Genomic DNA, 16,378 nt, shown 5'->3' with positions numbered 1-16,378 from the left:
CGAGTCGACTTTTTTATACAAAATCCTAGTCATTTTTCTACGATTCTCTGCATTATGCTGCTCGGGTACAGAGTTGAATTCCTCCGCATCTAGACTCGACTCGACTCCAACAGTTTATATTGCTTCTCTGTACGAGAATTTTTTTTTTTGAATAATATAAAAAAATGTTATAAAAAGTATGATGATTTTTATTGTCAAAATGGTTCTCTCGTGTACTCAATACGAAGGCATTTATGATTTATTTATTGCGCGCTCTTATGCATTCCTTTACTCTCTCTCTTTTCACTTCGTACATAAATTTATGTAGATACAAGGATGACTTAAACAGGAGGGTTATAAATTCATATTTCATCGTGTGAAATAAATTTGAAGGGAATTTTTTTTGCTGTCTTTTAGATGATGAAAAATTCGGCACCAGGAAGTAGATGTTTTGAATATTTTGTGAGGTATATTTTTGAATATTTTGTGAGGTATCTTTTTATGGACATTTGTTGGGGGAATGTTTTGAATTTTTTAGGGATTTATTGGATTCTGAGAATTTTCTTTCACTAGAAAAAGCTGAATTTAGCAAATTGCTAATAGAGCTTCATGTCGAGTAGTATGCTATATTGAAAGCCTGCTCAAGATGTCAATGACGATGAACAACCTAAGGTGTCCTAATCTCCAGCCAGAGGTCGAAGTCAAATTGAGTAAGTTATAGTTCAATTAGAATCGATTGAATTAATTGAACGAACCTGAGCGTGTTCAAATCGGCTTCATCTTCTGCCTCGAACTAACTACAGCAGGGTTCACTAGGTTGCTCTAGAAGCAGGACAAAGAAGTATCTTAAATGAGGCATTAACAGGAGTATTACTAGAAATTGTATTGAATCTAATTTTGAATAATTATCAGAAAGTGAAATGATTTTGATCCTACTTTAAACTGTACGTCTTCTAAGTATAGAGGTCTGGTCAGGAGTTCAGCGCATCCTCACTCATTTAATAATTATTACCCTTGATACGCAGCTCTAAATCTCAATGAGTAGAAGCTCCAGAACAGCTCAGTACAATAACATTCCATCATTCAAAACTGTCTAACTTCCCAAAGCAATGTCACCAACTTCAATTCATCAAATGGTGTCGAAGTTCAATCCACATAAACTTATTTCCTATTTTTTTCTCTATTTCCTCTCATCTCCTCTAAAGGATATGATGTCAATATGAAAGAATATGAAATATGGGATGATGTTTTATTGATATCTATCAAATGTGTACGATACACAAGCTAAAAAAAAAGGAATCAAGAAATCATATTCCTTATTTCACACCCAGGAAGTAGAAGAGACAACGTAATAAAATAAAAAATTTCTTCTTAACACAATCGAATGTCGAATGAATTGTATGTTTGAGTTGATATTTAGGTTACAAGTACATAAAAATAATAAAAAGAAAATTTGTCATCTCGTATAAAAAGTAGTAAAAAAAGGGATGATGAAATGAAGCACGAAAGAGGAAGAAGAAGATGAAAAAAAAAAAAACATTTCAATGGCACGGTTGAGTTGTCAATTTTGGGTAAATTGCATTACAGAAATGAAGAGAAAAAAGTTTTAGAACGAAGCAAATCAGCGTTAACGAAAAGATTAAAGTATTTTACAACAATAATGGATTTTTGTTGGATTAATGTATGCAATGTAGTTCCTTATGGAGTTCTTGTGGGAATTTTGAAGCGAAATGTTCAGTTTGGAGTTGAAATTGAGTGGTTACTTTGAATGATGTGTAGTCAAATAAGATTGCAATATTCTAACAGTCAAATAGCATGCAATCTTAAGCTAGTTCTTTTTAAACATACTAGTTAAGTTTGCTCGTGAGCGTTGCTTTTATCTAAAACTACTATTGAGAGCACGCTCTTTGTGTGGTAGAGATAATTAATTTGAGTCTAATGTCGTCTAGATTTGATAATAAACTGGATTTGGAGTAATGTTCCTTGTGTTCCGAGGATGGTTATGATAATCCTAAAAAGGAAAATTCGGTTAATCTATCCGAAATCCAGCACCAGGTCGGTGTGGTACTGACATGATACTGGTATGAAAATTAGTTGGGCATCAAGTCAAAGTCTCGCCAGATTTTGGATTGATTACCCGATGTATGCTGTTTAGCTCGTATTCAATGGAAATGCTAGATACTATATATCAGGAACTATTCTCGAACCGCTGCTTGTAAAATGAAGTTCGATATCCATCAAAAACTTAGCATCTTCAAAAGTTTTTGTCAATAAATTTTAGATTTGATCGTTAACCCTAACAGACAATATCACTTCGGTACCTAAAAGCATTTCCCATTGTCTGTTAAGGTACAACCAACCAAATACAGCCTTAAATCCGCACAAAACAATCTCAAGGATTTCAAAAAACAAGAACCAAAGTCAATCAACTACTCACCCATATATTTGATAAGAAAATGGCAACGTCTTAATGTTGCTCTTGAAAATCTGAAGTGATTTAAGTTGTCTCATTGGCGAGATTGATGCGGCTGATGATGAAATGGATTTTGGATTTGCAACAACTGACGGCAGTACAAATGATGCCGATTCACGATTCATAGCGACAAATTGTACAAGTTCTTGAAGCCTTTGTACTTGCTGATAATTTTCCAGCCGTCAAAATTGTTTGTTGTTGTTAGCGTGAAACGAGACAGAATGAATGAATGAATAAGGATATAATAAAGAGATTTTTGGTATATTTGTCGTTGTCATACAAAAGAAAATGGCTGTCAATCAAAATAAAATTAATGGTTTTCGATACTTTACCGTTGCTTTATTGAGTGATGTCTCGTTTACGAGTATCATGTCAATTATTTTTAATGTAACATCAGACGAAATCTCTTTCTCCACATTATCATCTATTTGCTGTGAGTATTCATAAATCTAAAGGAAAAATAGAAGAAAAAGGGGAAATATAAAAATATTGAAATAAAAGAAAATCTCAGGCAATGATGATGATAAATATCGCATGATAAAAGAGATATTTTTTTATATATGCGCATAACGCCGTCTTCCATCCACTGATGAAAAAAAGAGTCGTGCCTTATCTGAAAATCCCTAAATCTCTGATTAATTGTCACTTTTCTTGTATTCGTTACGTTAAGTCCACATTCTTAATATTATATTATATATTATGGTATTCTGAATAGCTTTATGTGTTTATATTGTGAATTGTGATCACGAATCAATAATAAAATAGAGGAAATAAGTTAGGACTGCTGTTCGTTTCCGGTGATTAGAATGCATTTTTTTTTTGTTGTGTGATTCATTGAATTGAGAAAAAAAAATTATCAGCAAAATTGCGGTTGATTAGATAATGCGTGACCTGGATGCTATTTTTGCGTGAATAAGCACGTCTGATTTAATAACAGATGTGATCAGAGGTGGATAAAATAGAATTTAATACACAATGTACCCGACTAGTGCATGTTTTGGTGTTGCAGTTGCTGCATCTTACGGGAGTTGACCTTAAACCAACATGCGATGATTTGACACTTTCATGCCGTTATGGCACATTCGTAACATTGTGTCACTCAGTTTCTTCAGTTTCTAGTCCACAATATCATAATATAGAAGATCCAACCGAATTTAATCAAATCTTATTCCAAAACGACATCAAATTCTAAAAATCCTCAACATCGTCAAAGTGATCAACTTCTTCATCATTTCACAAAAATAAAATTTCGCACACAAAAAGAACTGCACAAAAGCTACTTCCACCCCATCCCTAACATCTCTCTCAATTCCCAAGTAATATTGATTTATTCAATTGACATTTAGTATCACATACAATAAAGCTTGAATTGAATTGATATTACTACTATAGGGCTTTAAAGTATAAAGGAATTTCCTCAATATCTCATCGATTTACAGCGCGTTTCCCAATTCAATGCTCTGTATTCAATTGAATTGACAATAAAATTGCCATTGATATAAATGAAAATTGGCGCCAGCAGTGATATTGGATATGAGTCGAGGCAATTTAGCTAAGCGGAAGGATTCGGATATTTTTTTTTTTTTGGAAAGGACAATTTTTTTGAAAAGCGATTAAAAGAGATTTAAATAAACTCGGAAAAAAAATCTTTCAATTTTGCATTTTTTTTCCTGCGTCCGTGTACAGAATTTGATTCATTTTCTGGGGTTGGGAACTGAATAAACTGGACCAAAATCGTAGTCAGAAAATGTTACAAAATAAACGGTTTTCAATTGTCGGTGAATGGACCCGTGCCTCCAACGACCCCCCCTGGGCCAACTGGACATGACACTAAATTTGTTACAAAAATTTCCCAACAAACTTCCCAGCCCCTGCACTAAATTGAATTCACAAACTATTTTTCCACATTCGATTCTCAAAGGCTATCAAAAAATGTTTGACTTTAGTGTGCCTACACTTTCCAATTCACATAGACTTATCGCTACAGACGAGACTATAAAAAGTCATTTCGTCTAAAATATAGACATAATGTATTATGGTGCTTCCAATTGCACTCCATTGTCATTCCTTTAAATGTTTATTGTATGACGCACATAAGGGGACACTTAAGTGACTAGAAAATTGCTCTATATGTTCAATTTTATAGCTGAGAATATTTATCATCGATTCTCATACTCTTTGAGATGACATTTTTGAGTGTTTTAGTGAAAAAAAGAATATTTCATACATATGTGGATATGCCTCACAATATCGGTTGTTTAAAAACCAATAAAAAAATGAGGGGAAAGAAGAACAAAAATGTTGAGAATTTTTATCGGATGTGGATAAACTCTTGAAATTGTATCTATGTGTTATGCTATCTGGCTGGCTTTAAAGGTATTTTTCTGGTTTTTTTGGTGGAAAAAAGTTGAAATGTTGCTGAATTGTGGAATGGTAAAAATTAATTTGTAAGCAAAAATTGGTTGATTGTGGATTGGATGAGAGTACCTGTACATGAATAACGAAATGCAAACAAACAGATAGTGAGTTTGAGGTCCTGGCTAATTTAGACCCTCCGTCATTGAACTTGTTACATGAAGTTATATGTAAAGGATGCATAGTGCCTCAATTAATAAACTATAAGTGTCAATTTCAACCAAATTTATAGCTTCTTAAAGAATTTGGTTGCAGCACTTGGAATTGGTAATTAGCAAGTGTTCAACAGCAATAAATCTAACTGCAGATGTTATCTAAGGGAAGACATGGATTAAAATTTATCTTGTGACCGGAGATTGAAGGAGTCTCAGATTTTGTGCGGCAAAATCAGCTAATGTCGAATTCTAGCTCTATTTTCAACCAACAAAGTAAGTGCTATACTAGTTATAACCCAAGACAACGTATTAATTTATTAATGGACAAATACCCGAAGGACACACAAAAGGAAGGATGCGTTATAGCTCTTGAACAACCATTTGGCTGCCAATCCATTAAATGTTAATAAAAAAAGCTTTAACAAAACCTTAAAATATCTGTAGCGGAGCCTTTTTTGTAAAACTCGAGATACACTTCGGTTCAGTTTAACAGGAATTTCGAAATAGTCGTGATAGAGTATTTTCCATTTGTATCTCTCGCGTAGATATCACTTGCCATAGACTTCATCATAATTTAGCTATGGATCCACATTGTTCTTAAAAATTCCCATTTACTCAAAGTATCTGAAAATAGAAACTTAATCAAGCCCCTAAAACTACCAGATTTAATCCAATTTTACACATCCAATTTCATCCTCCGAAACCCACATTAGTTCCACATAATTTCGACACAATTTTCAATTAATCTCCAAAACAACTCCCAACAAATCATTGATGAAAATTTGTTAGGAAAAGCCCCAAAAAAAAATTCCCAAACAAAGCTGATGAAAATTTTTCATTTTAAAACCAATTTTTCATTCCTTTATGTTTCTATTGTATTTGTTCATTTAACTTTTCCGCTCATACAAGTTGTATTGTGGGTAGAAAATAGGAACATTGGTAAAAAAAATGATTTACAATCCTCAATCTAATCCTCACAGTAGGCTTATCAAACGGAAGAATTTTTCCTGCCTTTTTTAAGGCCTTACCACATAAAAGGAATTAAATTGACCGATTTTGTCATCATTTCTCCATTCTTGTTTTTCCATATCGACTTTTTTTGTCTTTTGTTTTTTTTTTCAGAAAATATTTTTCATTATCCACATGAGAAGGATTAATTAAGATACAATGGGGAACAATGAGAAAGCTCATGTCATGTCTTTTTTTGGGGAAAAAAGAAAAATTTTCCTCTTTAGTTTGAAACAAATTGTCGTCTTTGACAACATGCTGCGGCTCTGCCTCTACATAAATTTGCATTGTGGTAATGGCAAACTCTGAAATTTATATTAAGAGTCAGTTTGAGTATGGATTGAAGAATTGTTAGCAAATTTTAATGGATTTATTGGACTCTGTAGTTGCTTTGGAATTTTTCGGGTTCTGTGTTTTGGGAAATTTCGTTTTATGTCGTCAAATTGGACACGAAATAGCTGTCACGGTACCAGAAAGGTTTCTAAATAGACAAACCGTACAAAACTTAGCTTAAGTGGTTTTAAGCCAGTTTCTAAGTTAGCAGTTGAAAGACCACATTGGCCTAAATAGTAGAGCATTGGTCTAACGTATCATATGACTTAGGTTCGATCAAAGGTCATGCCTAATTTTGGAAGCTCTTCTTATATTTCACCGTTCTCGTTAAGAAGCCCAATTCGTTTTTCGCGAGCAGTTTTGAGGACTTTGGCACATAATATGGTCTAAATTGCTTGGCATGTCTATAATAATATACTAGGATCTGATGATTTTCTTGTCGAAGTCTTACGTACACGAACTGTTACTATGTACATGGCAGAGTACATTAGGTCCTATGAGGTACTCGTGCAGAAGCATTAATTAGTGTTGTACAAATCACAGAGCCTCTAGCTCATAAGGCAGACTGAGCTTTAGTTCAGCCCATCAAATATTGAACTTAGAGTCCATTTGAATTGAAAAGCCATATAAGCTTGCTGAAAACGAGTTTTTACCGTCGTGGTTACTAAATTAAATTAAAAAGCGGAACCCTCTTTGACTCCCCTCTCAGCTCCCACTACATCCTCCTTAAAATATCCATTAATTCATCCATACTTTCACCAAAACAATTCCTTTACACATTGTCATGTATTGTTTGCATATTTGTTAGATATACCAAAGACATACTGATAAAAGGAGGAATATATAAACGAGAATATATCAATGTCGTCTGATCTGTCAACAATGCCTTGTTGTCCTTCACATTCTTTCGTCTCATCTTCTTAAATTCACAAAGTCATGACATTTTTTGGCAAGTTTAATATACCCCAAAAAAAAAGAACGAAAAACGAAAATGAAATGAAATTTCCATAGGCATGGAAATGGTAACAAAGTGCGAAGATGAGTGTGAAATGTGGAAGATGACGTCGTAAGAAACGCAAAATGTAAAAAAAAAAATAAATTTGCAACAAAAAAAAAGTATTGAATAATTTATGCGAATGTAGCAGTAAATTGTAAATCATTTTCACTTTTACAACCTTCACCACTGTTTGTACTTGTACCTCGCTAACAAGGTAAGAAAAGTGGAATAAAAAAAAATATAATGAAAGAATTAGAAGAAGAAACTTTTTTTTTTGTTTCTGTTTGATGAGGTGATGAGGGTAAGGCGCATTGTTTGTATTGAGATTTATCTTTTGTAATTAGTCACAGCTTAACTTTAGAATTTGGTGATTTGAAAAGTTTAAGATGTTTTATTTGAGTTAAAAGATGAGAAATTTTCGGATGTGCTGTTAAATTAGGTGTTTAAATCACATTTACAAAGAAGCAAAATCGCCTTGGTAGCTCATTTGACAAAGTGGAGGTCCAAGAAAGTTGGTGTTTAATTTGAGCTCCTGTGTTCAAATCCCACAATCAGTCTAGTTATTTTTCGGAAGTTAAGATACTTCAGCTTCTTAAGTTTGGAAGTTTAATGACGTCGGAGCCAAAAAGTATCCAACGTGAGACGTAAGAACCTAACACGAACGGTGTTGTTTAAAATAGGAAAGATACGAGAGTTGCAAATTTACCGTGGAGGGTTTTTACTGGAACGAACTTGAATATATTGTGACGTACCGAATAATTTGAACTAGACTTGACATGAACATTGAATTTAGGATCTCAAAAAAGCGTTGTTCATTAACTTCTCCAGACACAACACTATACCTGAGATAATGAGGAAGCTAGGGGTCAGATACAACTGATGAAAAATGCAGCATAGGCTTGAATACTTAGCTAAATTCTTGATAAGCCTAGAAAAATTTAATTTCACCTACAAACCTTATTTATTCTCTAGCAAAGATGGTCGGACTACTGAAGTGGAGTCCACTAGACTTTAAATTGCCTTAAAAGTCGAAATACAATGGACTCGAACTGCAAAATGAATTCATTCCACCACTATACTCAAGCTCAACAAACACTTAACTTCAAAACATCAAATTCTCACCCAAACTGACTACTTATACCTCTCACATCCAGCCAATAAGTAGCTCCCAAACAAGAAACTTTGCCACCATGGTGAACGAAACAAAGTTCAGAATACATATTTTTTTATTTCATTCCTTTTCGCATCTAAATCTTGAGTGGAAAGGCGGAGTGAACTGAATGAAAAAGAAAAAAAAAGCAGCAAAACAACATCCCGCAAAGGTGTGCGAAGGAATAAATTTCATGGCGGTTGAAAATTCATGGCATAAGATTATGAAACATAAAATAAAAACTTTTGAGGTGATTTTCATAATTTTAATTTCCGAATGAGTGTCGTAAAAAAAAAGTTTTGGAGTTGTTTGTGGAATTCATGAGCGGAATTCTTGATGATCAATTGATTTTCATGGTTTTTAGTGCTATTAATGAATATTTGAGAGGAATTTAACGAAGGATGGAGGAGAATTTTTTTTTTCAACCATTTAAAGTGACTGTCTCAAGATGTTCAACTTCTGCCTCATCAAGTATTCACAAAAAAAAAATTATCCGATTCCCTTTCTAACATTTAAATAATGCACAGCCTAGCTTTTTAACTTTCTCCCCTTTTTCATGTTGTTTACTTATTTGCTTGCTTTTTTCCGGCGATAACAAGATGATGTTTAGAGGAAATTACGAAGGGATTATTGGTATAGAGGATTTTTAATTTGTTTATACTTTTCCATTTAATAATTTGTGAAAACAGGCAAAAAATCAAATAAATTGTTTTAATTTTGAGGGAAAATTAGTGTTTTTTGTGCTGAAAAGTTTTTTATGAGTTTCGAAATATTAGTTTGATTTTCAATGTAAAACAAATACTGTTGAACGTAATTTGAATCTTGATTAAATCAAGGATCAAGCAGTTGAGTGGCTTGCTGGTTATAGAGGTAAGAGTTTTGGTTCGAATTTGGTATGGTATAGAGACAGTGAAGTATTTTGTATTGATAACTGGTAACCAATAGAGCCAGTTTTAGACACCAACTGAGAGAGACCATGAATCAAAGAAGATCTGTAGGTTCAGCAATGTCAAATCCTGCCATATTCAAATTTGTCCTTTATCAAAAGTTTCGACTGTTTAACGTACGAGACAAAACCATTAATCCAGGCAATGTTGGTTTAAGGAAATATGCAAGGAATGTGAAGTCCAGCGAATGAAATGAGAAATAGAGCTTCTAGATTGTCTTAAAATTGGAAAATTGCTAGAATTGGCTGGAAAACGTTATTAGGAAACCTGTGGAAGCTCAATTGATTAAGGTTTTCTAATCTGACTTTCTAGATAGAAATAGAAAACAAGGAGGACCTAAGAACTCATGAAAGGAGGCTGTTGATTGAGATAGTGTTGCACTTGACATTAGAAATTGGTAATTGGAAGTCAGCAATAGAGTCAGCTTCTGGCGACATCTATGAGAGGTCATGGTACGGCCTGCGGAATAAGTAAGTAAGTATTATCAGAATGGACATGAATATATCTCGTGGAAACAACATTTAAATATACAATAACTTCCACTAAATTAAAGATATACAAAACATACAAAATATCGTCCTCAAGTTAAACACCTGACAGAATATCTTTCACAAATTTCCTAAGAATCATTCAATCCTCATCAGCTCCATTAAAGCCAATAAAACTTATATATTTTTCAAATAATAAAATAAAACCAAGTCAATTCTCCATAAAATTCCTCATAAATCTGAATTTAAATATATTCCAAGAAGACGCTTCCATATTTGTTTGCATTTACATTTCCTCAATCTTCTCAAGAGTCCAAACAGCAACGACAAAAAGAGAAAAAAAGAAAATCTCACCGCATCAAAACATATTAATGTGTAATCTTCTTGCATGCGTGTGTACGTGTTCGTGACAAGGATAATGCCAAACGTATATAAAATAAAAGAGCAAAATTATCATAAACATTTATGTTCGGAGAGGAAAAGAAAAGAAAATTTTTGATTTAACAACAAAAATATTTAAATTTTCATCATAACAAAATAAATATAATGAACTTTGTGTGTAATTTTTTTATGATGTTTTGCGAATGTCTAGAAGGACACGAGTAACGGGAAAAAGAAAGACACTTTTTTATGGTTGTCGCAGTGTTTTGGATGTGCAAGATTTTTGGTAATGATTGTTGAGTATTTTGGATCGTTTGAAGGGGCTGGGTGTGGTATAAGAAAGGCTTGATACTCTACACATACCCTGATGCATAGTCAATACTCAATACTCGAGTTATTCATAAAAATGTACACAATTTACTCAAAAATCAATGCTCGAATAGTCAATAATTAATTTGCGTCACACAATTAACACATCTCCTATAACCAGAGATTGCAATATGCTGGTTTCGAGCTTCTGTTGGCTCTTAACATCGACAGTCTTCAACAGCCGGCCAATATCATGAGGAGCCGATTTATTTGGGGCTATTACGATACGATACAGTGTGTCTTTACACTAATAGGATATGATGTACCTTTACACCAATACGCCCTACCGTACCAGTATCGGAAAAATCGACCCTTGAAACTAGTCAGTGACTAACTATGATTGATGATATTCAACGGATTGCCAACCCTGTCGATACTTAATACTTAAATAACTTGGTCCTTATTGATAATTAGACGATCCCAAAGTAAAGATCACATCAATTAAAGAAATGCGCCTTAAACACCACTTCCTAGTGACTTTCCTACTTGCTATCATATATTTTTTCAACTTCTTTTCATCCCACCAAAAACACTCTTTAAGCAGCATAAAAAGGCACCAGGAAGAAAAAAATATATTTATATATATTTTCAAGATGAGTAAAACAAAAGGCAGGAAAAAGGAGCCAAAATATTTGCCATAAAAGAAACTCGTGCAGCTTCCCATGAGAAGTGGAAACACAAAACCCAATGCGCAATAAAAGTAAGCAGAAGAAGTTTTTTCCTCTTTTTTTCATCATTTCTCTTTAGTTTTGTACTTACATTTTGTGTTAGATCCAATAGATTGCCAGCCTCACCGGGCAGAAATTGATCATAATGACTCATTACATATTCTAGACATGATCGGAGTAAAGTTGATGCGTTTGTCTTTTGCAATCCGTATGTAAGCTCTTTAAACTGTAAATAGAGAATGAAAATGGAATGATTTTAGTTTGATTATCAACAGAAAAAAGAAAATCGAATGGGAAGTAAATGAAAATAAAAGAAAATCCTTAGAATTATTTTTACTGATTTATCTAAGGAGGTCAATAGTTACTGAGAACTTAAAGTAAAATATTCAACAAGAGTAAAATGCATTCGCATTGAAACCATAAAATAACTGACTTTAGTATTAACTTTGTGTTTTCAGAAGGAATTTTTAAGCAGCATCTTCAGTACCACTTCATCATTTTATTTATTTTTCTTGTCCTTAAGCTTATGGAAAGAAAAGCAAACATGAAATGATAAGGAGAATTCATAAGGCAGGTGGTTGAGTGAATTTCTGGTGAAATTCAATTGATTTGAGTTGTTTGAGAATTTTATGAGTCTATAACAGAGTGTTGTCTAAACTTTATTTCGCAACAGCACACCTTGGTTGCTAGCCTTAACCAAAACTGCACACCTCATAGGGTATAGTATATCCAAATTGCACACAGGATGCTCACCACTACTTAAAGATAAACGCCTCAAATTTGAGTAATTTTTAGGATTTAATATAGTAGAACACATCATGCCTGATTGCTCTAAACCAGTATTGTTGAAACTGTGTGCCGCTGCACTCTAGTGTGTCACATGGAAATGTCATGAAGTGAATGTCATGTACCATTTTGGATGTCGCTTACCACCAAGGTGTAGAGTGATTCAAAAGTATTTGGACAACACTGTATTAATCTCTTTTAAGCTTCATATCCGTGAAAAAGCATTTGACTATTCAGACTTTTGAGATTCGTAGCTGTGCTAAGGCTTTTGATAGCATTACCGTCTGGAGTATACAAAAGAAGACTATGAGCAAATTCTTCCCAAATATTTTCAAAATAAATGCCGTAAAAGCGCCGCCTTCTAGACAGTCTTGAGCACACATGAAGCAAGACTTCTACAGTCAGCTATACAACTATAAACTTTTAAAGACATTGTCCTTAGAAACCAACACAATATCCATTTTAAATGATCAAACATTTCCAACAAAAAATAATTCTCAGAAATTTCATCAACAACCTTCATTCAACCCACATGTCTGTCCGTTAGCCATTCCAACAAGACAATCATTTAATACCACACAACAGAGAAAATCTGATTAGATGACTGAGAAAAGAAAAACAAAAGACAGATTGAATATTGAATGATATTTGTTGAGCTGTAGAGCACTTGAAACGAATGGATATGAATGTATATATCTTGTGTATATCTTCTCATGATGCCCCCCAGTAGCTCTGCTCATTCAACACGGATAAGACAAAGAATAAGAAGCACAACTTTTTTTTGTGTTTGTAAATTTGAATGTGGCTTTGGAAGTAAAAGAAACGGAGAATCCATTAAAAACATTTATGGATCTTATCGTGGAACTGCTATTAATGGAAATCTTCAGAAGAATGAAAAGCTACAAAATTAGAAGCTTTTAATTTTTAATAATGAAAATTCATTTTTTGTGAATTTTTCACGAAAGCTTTTTATAAAAAAAGAAGCAGACGTTTAAAGACGTAGAAGACATGCTTTGTTATCTTAGGATATTAATAGACGAGAATTCGTGTTTCTATGCATACCTTAAAGCACCATTCAAGCTTCAAATTCAGTCAGCTTTAAGATTTTATCATTCATTACCGAATCACGGTTACGTTCACCTGAATACAATAATGTTATGTGATATAAAGTAGGTGCATGCAACGTAATACTTAATCTCATTTGTAAAATCCGTTTATCAGCTTTTATGTTGATGTAAAAACTCATTTTCATTCTTCTTAATTAGTCGAAAATTTACATTACAAATTGCAATCTTCATTGAAGTATTAAAGCAGCATTTGTAAGCAGCTCTTTAAATATCGTCATTGACAACCTGATGATGGCAATTTATATTGTAAATTGTGATCAAAATTTTGTCTAGAGTTAAGATTATCAAATTAATTGAGAAATTGATGTTATTACTTCTAATTAGATAGCTCATGGTCTCATGAAATCTTCAAATCCAATTATCCTTCGTTATGCAATTTATTTTGATTTAATTACGTAAATTCATGAGTTGAGTGATGAATGATTGATCGGTGTTCTGAGCAGCATGGGAAAAATTGGTCAAAATTAGAATTCTCGATGATTTTAGGGCAGCCTAGCATTGCCTTATGTTGGCGGCAATGACTGCGAATCGTTGTTCATGCGAACACGATGTGCTGTTCGGGTATTGAGAATATGGCAGTAATTTTCAGGAATTATCAATGCCAATAGAGCATTTACTGAATCCTCCTTGACTCAGGCATTTAATTAACAACTTGTGACTAGCAAACATGATGTGCTGTTCAGTTATTGAGACTAAGACAGTTAATTGCAGCAATCATCAATGTCAGCACCGAATTAACTGGATATTCCTTAACTCATCCACCCAACCAACAACTCTGACTGAACCTTCATAAGCCTCCATCTACAAAAACTTCTAATTCCATCCTAACCCCTTACCACCACCACATCCATAAAATGCACTCCATAAGACTTTCAAATGAATCTACACAAAAACTCACATTAAGGAACAGACAATGACTGACATCAGTTTCAATTAAAACTTATTCTTCCTTTTGATCACGCAGAAAACAAAAAATCGCCATTTTCAGCATTCCATTCGCAACTTTGCAAGAAGCAAGAATGTCATTTTCATTAAGAAAGAGTCGAGGCAAGCACAAAAAGAGACAATCAAGGAACAACCAAAAAAAAATAAAAGCTTTCAAGTAAATCATTTCAAATTTGCCGCATCGTCTTCAATTCTCAATGAGTTTCATTCTTTCAATTCTTTTTTTTTACTGCTCAGTTCCATTTCATTTTGCTTCCGCATTGTCTAAAATTATTTATATATATATATTTGAACTTGAAGAAGGAGAGAGAAAGTCATGGAGGATTGCTTGTGATGTTGTGTATGGAATGGTTTTGTGGTTTTGTTCACATTGAATGGCTGGATGTTGGAATTGGGGTGAGTCTGGAGGTCAGGTTGTGGTTGATTTGACGTCTGTTGTGATGCAAGGTGTGAGATTTAGATCAAGAACAAGAAGGAGCTACAATAAGTTACGATTTATAGGTTAAGTTACTCTAAATCTCTCATTGTATCCAAATGATGAGCTCAAAACACACTAATCTGCCCAATTTAGTCGCAAAAAGTCACTATTAAGTCACTGCGTTGACGGCAAGACATGAGGGTCTCGAACAGCTCAATGTGCTTGTTTGGACACCACCACGTGTCTAAGATAAGACGCGTAGTTGCAATATCGACACCGTGAAGGCTAATTTCGACTCGTTTCGGATAAAATACGTTTCGCTGGATTGTGTCGCTTGGGATCCTTACTTCATGACGACTGATCATAACTCATTTTTATGGCAAAATATAAAATTTGTCTTTAAGCACCTTTCTGGTGCTGTTCGTGAAAAGATTCATACAAACTCCATTCAAATCACTGAACCTTAATTCATATGACCTTCAACCCAACCTCACATACCCCATAAATCAACAAAAAATGCGCCCATATCTTAAGCCTTAAAAAAAAGTCTCATCCGCTTCCGATTCCCACAAAAAAAAGAGATATAGAAGAAAACACTTCAAAATCTCAGCACATCGAGATTTATTGCTAATTTATCATTTGTTCATTTGTTTATGGATGCTCAGCACATTTCATATTAGATAGTAAAAATAAATTTTCTTTCCATTTTCCATGGTTTATGTATGAGGATGAAGACAACAAAAAATAAATATAACAACAAAATGGAATATTCATGCCGATTTATCAGGAAAATTTAAATCTAAGTATTTAAGGATGGAAATAAAGAAAGAAAAAAAAAGAGAATATGTTTGCATTAAGCGACAGTAAATACATTTTTAACTTGAAAAGGGTAAGCGTGTCTCTCTGTTTGTGTGCTACTCATGCTGGTAAATATATAAAAAAATACGAGGAAATGCTTATTTTTTATTTTTTACAATATTTTCTTTCTATGCTAAGTTGGTATTTGGTTATCCCTTGTAGGAATGTTTCAAAAATTGCTACAACAATACCAAGATATTGCTGAATTGTTTGAAGAGCAATTGATTTGCCATAATCAAGACAAACCTTGATGCAGGAATTGTCTTCGCTTATTCTTTGTCTACTAACTGTAAAACATAGACTTATTCAATAAATTGATAGAAAGTGATGTTTTGGACAGTCACAAACATTTAAAATCAATGCCTATCGATGCTTTGGACATGATGACGCCGAACCATAAGTAGAATCTACAATTACAGTGTTAGGGACCTTTCTGACTACGCTGACTGTCGGTTTTATCTACCATCACAACTCAAAGCCTAAGTCAAGCCTCAGAAACATGTCTTCAGCAACTTCAGCAATGCTTGATCGCTTGGACATCACTTCTTTGCCGAAAATGTCAAAAAGACGTGCATAAGTTGCTCTAATGGCTATTTTTAAGCCATTAAACTGCAAATGTATGTAACATGTCCAAGTAGGCAATAAATATACTCTCAAGACCTTGCCCTAACTTAAATATACCAGTTGAGCATGATGACAGTCGTATTCTCAGCTTATTCTGCTTTTGAGAGCGCTTTTTGCCTTTTAGGGATGTAAGCACATCAAAAACAGAGGAATTGGCTTGTTGAGTTATGATTTAACCATTAACTTTCCAAATTCCAAAATCAGGGGTGCACTTCCATAACTAGCACCTACTCATAATATCAATCAAATAATAAATC

At 33.7% G+C, this 16,378-nt stretch overlaps 1 protein-coding gene across 1 annotated transcript in view; it reads right to left on the bottom strand.

The window, feature by feature from the left end:
- LOC139098288 (uncharacterized) overlaps window positions 1-16,378 on the bottom strand; it is a 136,282-nt gene that overhangs the window by 39,657 nt on the left and 80,247 nt on the right. Inside the window, exons 12-14 of the mRNA XM_070650425.1 lie at window positions 11,455-11,589; window positions 2,785-2,901; window positions 2,417-2,616 (exon numbers count right to left, since the gene is read on the bottom strand). Of these exons, the coding sequence (XP_070506526.1) occupies window positions 2,417-2,616; window positions 2,785-2,901; window positions 11,455-11,589 (452 nt within the window). The remainder of the gene's footprint in view (window positions 1-2,416; window positions 2,617-2,784; window positions 2,902-11,454; window positions 11,590-16,378) is intronic.

This window comes from Chironomus tepperi, unplaced genomic scaffold, assembly GCF_022539635.2.
Source record: "Chironomus tepperi strain 1889 unplaced genomic scaffold, CSIRO-AGI_Ctep_v1 contig_445, whole genome shotgun sequence".
NCBI lineage: Eukaryota > Metazoa > Arthropoda > Insecta > Diptera > Chironomidae > Chironomus > Chironomus tepperi.
The sequence above is the reverse complement of the archived record's forward strand: the minus strand, read 5'-3'. Positions and strand labels throughout refer to the sequence as shown.